The 6,000-nt window shown below is 40.0% G+C and overlaps 1 protein-coding gene across 1 annotated transcript in view; it reads left to right on the forward strand.

Moving 5' to 3' along the window:
• The first annotated feature begins 5,288 nt into the window (after window positions 1-5,288).
• LOC116155737 (rho GTPase-activating protein 22) overlaps window positions 5,289-6,000 on the forward strand; it is a 6,674-nt gene continuing 5,962 nt past the window's right edge. The window contains 1 exon segment of the mRNA XM_064488627.1: window positions 5,289-5,292. Coding sequence (XP_064344697.1) covers window positions 5,289-5,292 — 4 coding nt within the window.

Raw genomic sequence — 6,000 nt, forward strand, 5'->3', positions numbered from 1 at the left:
TCAAAATGGACAGGAATGTTTGGTCACCTATTGAATAAAAAAAATATCTGTCCATCTGTACTGACCCTTAACTATTTTTTAAAAAGAGATGAGGCAGGGAGAAAAGAAAACTCTTCCTTACAGAAGAATACCAACTAACAAATCAGAAACAACAACAAAAAAAATAGAAGGTCACCATTTTATGGGCAAGAATCATCCATGGATACGAAACCACAGTACAAAGGACTACTGGGAAACAGGTATTCACACTGTGTCAGATGATCTTCTACGGATTAGTTATTAATTACAAAGGGAGGAACATAACTTTTACAGTGGAGAAATATGGCTGCTACCACCTTAATCAAATGAGCAAATTTAACATCACCTATAATGGAATAAACTGATAACATGTGGCTCAAATCAGAGAGAATAAAAAAATATGTATCATTGTATGTAGTATTCCTGCTGAAATGCTTCCCTAGATCTCATGAGGGAACAGTTAGACGAATACAAATTGAGGGACATTCTATAACCCAGGCTTCAAAAACATCAGTGAAAGGCGAAAGGCTAGGGAACTATTCAACATTAAAGAAAATTAAAAAGACATAACAAGTAAATGCAATGCATAATTCTTGACTGGATTCTCGATTTTTAAAAAACAGCTGTAAGGGAAATTCTGTGGGCAAGTAAGAGAAATTTGAATAAAGTCTGCATATTAGATTGATGCCCACAACTAACTCTCAAATGCTTCAGAAAAAATACGTACGTGTGTAGAAAGAGAGAAAGAGACTGTAAACATGCTAAAATGTTAACAGTAATTCAATCTATGTGAAGTGGACAGGGGTGGTGCAATGCTCTCTTCTTGGAACTTTTATGAAGTAGATTTCCAAAATAAAAAGTTGAGGGGAAAAAAGTAAAACTAAAGGTGGTGAATTACCACAGACTTAAGTCGTTTATTTATTTATTATTTTTTAAATTTTTTTTATTGAGTTGAACTCATTTTACAATGTTGTGTCAAATTCCAGTATAGAGCACAATTTTTCAGTTATACATGAACATACATATATTCATTGTCACATTTTTTTTTTCACTGTGAGCTACCACAAGATCTTGTATATATTTCCCTGTTCTATACAGTACAACCTTGTTTATCTATTCTGCATATGCCTGTCAGTGTTTACAAATTTTGAAATCCCAACCTGTCCCTTCCCACCCCCTGGCCCCTTGGCAACCACAAGTTTGTATTCTATCAGACTTAAGTCATTTAAATCCAAAACATGGAAGAAGGTCCTTTAGAGGGACACCGAACCAGCAGACTCCCTCCTTTACCTGCTGCGTTTAAACACCGATGAAGAGGTGCTGACACCGCCTGAAGGTGATACTTTGCTGCCAGTTGTGGGCATTCTCTTGACATGGTTATAAAGGGAGAGGTGACAACTCTGAAACTGTCACACTGTCAGCTTATCTTGAAAGTGAAATAAATCCAAAATCGAAAAGAAAAATTACATGAAGTAAATAGCAGGTTCTCTGCGAGGAGCAATTACCTTAACTAAGAAGAGAAAGCATGAATTTCTTTAATCCAAAAAATAAACTCACTGCAGTAACACTGACTCAAGAGAACTGTTTTTTTGTTTCTTGTTTTTTAACTTAACATCACAGTGTCAAAGAGTACAAGAACTGGAGAGGCTATGTTTGTATTAAATAATTTTATCAAATTTGGAAAGTACATGCTCATTATAGAAAATCTGGAAAATAAAATTTTAAGAAGAAAATGAAGACTTCTCAAATCACTATAAACATTTTTGAGATATTTTTTCCAATATGTTTTCCACATAATATTTTTTTCTTTTTAACTGAGACCACATTTAGTTTCATGCATTGCTGAAGCCATCTCATATTGTTAAAAATTTCTCAAAAATTTTATTTCCAGACATTCAGTTTTTTTGCTCAAAATTTTGCTATGATAAATAGCACCACCAAATGAAGGTCACAGGGTCGAGGCATATAAATAAACTCAGGATCTGAAAAGCTTGTCATGTCTGAACTATCCCAGACAAAAGTCTACTTTATTTTTAAAAATAAACATTAATCTCTCAAGCTTGAGTCTAAGAACTCAACAGAAAAGTGCATTTCGCTTCTTGGCTTAAAAGTGACTCTTGTACTTTTTACAGACAGAAGAGAATCTTCTGTCCAAAAACTGTATTTCATCTCTGACACTGCCAAAAGGAGACTCAGTAACGGAGAAGCAAGATGGCGGAGTAGGACGCTTGTAGCTCACCATCTCCCACAAATACACCAAAACTCACATCTACGGACCCACTCAGCCAACCAGAGCACCTGCTGAACTCTGACAGAACATCACCCTCTTTGAAAGACAAAGACACTGAAAGTCTTGTAGGAGAAAAGGAAAAAAGAAAGAAGAAAAAACAAAACAGTGCAGGACCAGTCCCGCGGGGAGGGAGCAGCAAAGGGAGACTAGCGCTTGTTCACTGGGTCTCTCCCCTCCAATGGAGAGGCCAACAGGACAGAGGGGGAGCCTCTGAGGCTCAGATCTTCCCTGAGCATCCCTTGACCGACAGAACTAAGTTAAATGGGCACAAAGGGTCCCTGCGACACCCAGCCCGAGACACAAGCTGGCGGCTGGGGGCCGGGACAGGCTGCCCAAGCCGGGCAGAGGACGGGGTGGCTGCACTGAGGCAGCCCCCAGGGACTGCAGGGTGCTGTGTGCTGTGGCTGGGAGGGGATATGGAGCAGAACCACCTCAGTCCCCCATAAACTGTGAAAAAAGCAAAGCAACAAGGCTGATGTGCCCTGGGGGGAGGGGCACCATAGCCTTTGTCTCCTCAGACCCCCGGTGCCATTACTGGTGCTTCTCGTGAGAAGGGAGGCAGGGCACAGCCACAGCTGCCATCTCCTCCGGTGCGAGTGCCTGGGTGGGGGCGGGGCAGAGACCTGAATCTGCACCCGGGGGCTCCGCAAACTCCTAGGCAGGACTGAGACTTGTTTACAGCCCGAGGCAGATAGGATCTTTCTGCCTTGGCACCTCAGAGAACGCGCACCGCCAAGACAAACAAGGAGCTGAGATTTGGCACAGAGCAGGGGCTGGGATGTTCCACGGTCTTCCTCAAGCCTGCCTATGGAGCGCCAACCCAAGGCAGAGTGGGCAGCTGCACAGAGCAGTGGAGCAACCGGCGCTAGGAGAGGGCAGGGGCCACCCACCCTCCTGGCAGGAACACAGCACCTGACCATGGTGCTTGGAGGGCGCACAATCTGCCCACCTGCCTCACCCAAGCGCAGCATCTGACTGCGGCATCGGGAGGGGGAGTGGCCCACTGGCCACCAGCCACAGTGCCAGAGAGATATGAGCAAAATGAAGCAGAGGAACCACTCCCAATTAAAAGATCAAGAGAAATCCCCTGAAAGCACGATCAAGGAAATACACATTGATGGACTACTAGATCAAGATTTCAAAAAAGGACAGATCAAAGTACTGAAGGAACTAAAAGAAATAGTGTTTAGAGATATAAAATATGTCAAAAATGAAATAGAAGCTATAAAGAAGAACCACGTAGAATTAGTAAACTGATTTGCTGAGATGAGAGCTGACCTAAAGGCTGTGCAAAGCAGACTAGATAATGCAGAGGAACGAATAGGTGACCTAGAAGACAGGACAACAGAAAGCACCCAATCAGAACAGCTGAGAGAAAAACAATTAAAAACCAGTGAAAACACTATAAAAGACCTATGGTATAATATAAAGCATGCCAATCTATGCATAATAGGGGTTCCAGAAGGGGAGGAAAGAACAAAAGGGATTGAAAAGGTATTCGAAGAAATCATGACTGAAAACTTCTCAAATCTAAAGAAGGAATCAGATATCCAAGTACAGGAGGCTCAGAGGGTCCCAAACAGGAAGAACCCAAACAGACCCACACCAAGACATATCATAATCAAGATGGCCAGAGTCAAGGATAAAGAAATGATCCTAAAGGCAGCAAGAGAAAAACAAAGAGTGAGTTACAAGGGAACCCCCATAAGGCTCTCAGCTGATTTCTCTACACAAACACTACAGGCCAGAAGGGAGAGGCAAGATATATTTGAAGTCCTGAATGAAAAAAAGATGCAGCCTAGGATACTCAATCCAGCAAGGCTATCCTTTAGAATAGAAGGAGAGATAAAGAACTTCACAGACAAGCAAAAACTAAAAGAGTTTAGCAACACTAAACTCATGCTAAAAGAAATATTGACAGGTCTACTCTAAATAGAAAAGAAGCAAGATGCTACAAAAATGAGAAACTCATAACTGGAAAGGTGATAACTACCATGAATTACAAATAGAATAAACACAAAATTGTAAAAGAAGACATCTAAATCATTAAGAGTGGGAGAGGGAAGCAAGGAAAGCCATTGTGGAAAACAGTATGGAGAGTCCTCAAAAGACTAGGAATAGATTTACCAGATGACCCAGGAATCCCACTCCTGGGCATATATCCAGAAGGAACCCTACTTCAAAAAGACACCTGCACCCCAGTGTTCATAGCAGCACTATTTACAATAGCCAAGGCATGGAAACAGCCTTAATGTCCATCAACAGATGACTGGATAAAGAAGATGTGATATATTTATACAATGGAATACTAGTCAGCCATAAAAACAACAACATAACGCCATTTGCAGCAACAGGGATTTTCCTGGAGAATGTCATTCTAAGTGAAGTAAGCCAGAAAGAGAAAGAAAAATACCACATGAGATCGCTCATGTGTGGAATCTAAAAAAAGAAAGAAAGAAAGAAAAAAAGAACACATATACAAAACAGAAACAGACTCACAGGCATAGAATACAAAATTGTGGTAGCCAAGGGGGAGAGTGGTGGGAAGGTACAGACTGGGAGTTCGAAATCTGTAGATACTGACAGGCATATGTAGAACAGATAAACAAGATTATACTGTAAAGCACAGGGAAATATATAAAAAATCTTGTGGTAGCTCACAGAGAAAAAGAATGTGACAATGAATATATGTATGTTCATGTATAACTGAAAAATTGTGCTCTACATTGGAAATTGACACAACATTGTAAACTGACTATAACTCAATAAAAAAAATGTTAAAACAACAACAACAACAACAAAATCCCTGAAGTTGATATATCTTCTAAGAAACAAATTAGAAAAGATCAAAATGTAATTGATGGTAACTAAAAGGGTGTTGAACAGTGCCTTACTTATAATAGTGTAAAATCAGAAATATATGTCCAAAAACAGGGGATAGGTTGAGTAAATTATGTTCTACCTGTATCTAACATACTATATGGGTATGTAATATTTATTTTATTACTGTCTCTCCATCAACTAGAATAAAAGCCCTCTGAAGACAGGGATGCTGCTCTGTTGTGTTCACTGCTGTGTTCTCTCTCCCTGCAACAAGGCCTGTCTGACACATAGCAGCTGTTCCAAATAAGTAGTTGTTGAATGAACAAATAATGGATTATTTGCAGCCGTTAAACTATGTTGAACAGTATTTAATGACATGTCCACTAAATATATTCTAAAGTGAACAGAGTATGACACACTACATGGGCAAAGAACAGTTTACAAAAAAAGAAATGCAAACTGCTCTTAAACATGAGCATATGATCAACCTTGCTCATAAGAGAAAAGTAAATTAAAACTATACTGAAATAGCACTTGCCATCTATCAAGTGGCTAAAATCCAAAAGTTTTTATAACACATTGTGTGTTTTGGGGAAACACGCACTCTCATACATAGCTGGTAAGGAGCTAAAATGGTACATCCCTAAGAAGAGAAATTTGGCAGCATCTAGCAAAATGACATAGGAATTTAACCGTTGGCCCAGCAATCCATCCTATAGATAGATACACAGGCAAAAATGCAGAATGACATATACACAAGGCTATTCACTTGTAGTATTGTTACCTAGGCAGCAGTAGGGAAGGGACGGGGTTAAACCAGTGTGCTTTGTTTTGCAGAAACCAACCATTAGATTGCACAAAGTTCTAGA

This window comes from Camelus dromedarius, chromosome 8, assembly GCF_036321535.1.
Source record: "Camelus dromedarius isolate mCamDro1 chromosome 8, mCamDro1.pat, whole genome shotgun sequence".
NCBI classification, from domain to species: domain Eukaryota; kingdom Metazoa; phylum Chordata; class Mammalia; order Artiodactyla; family Camelidae; genus Camelus; species Camelus dromedarius.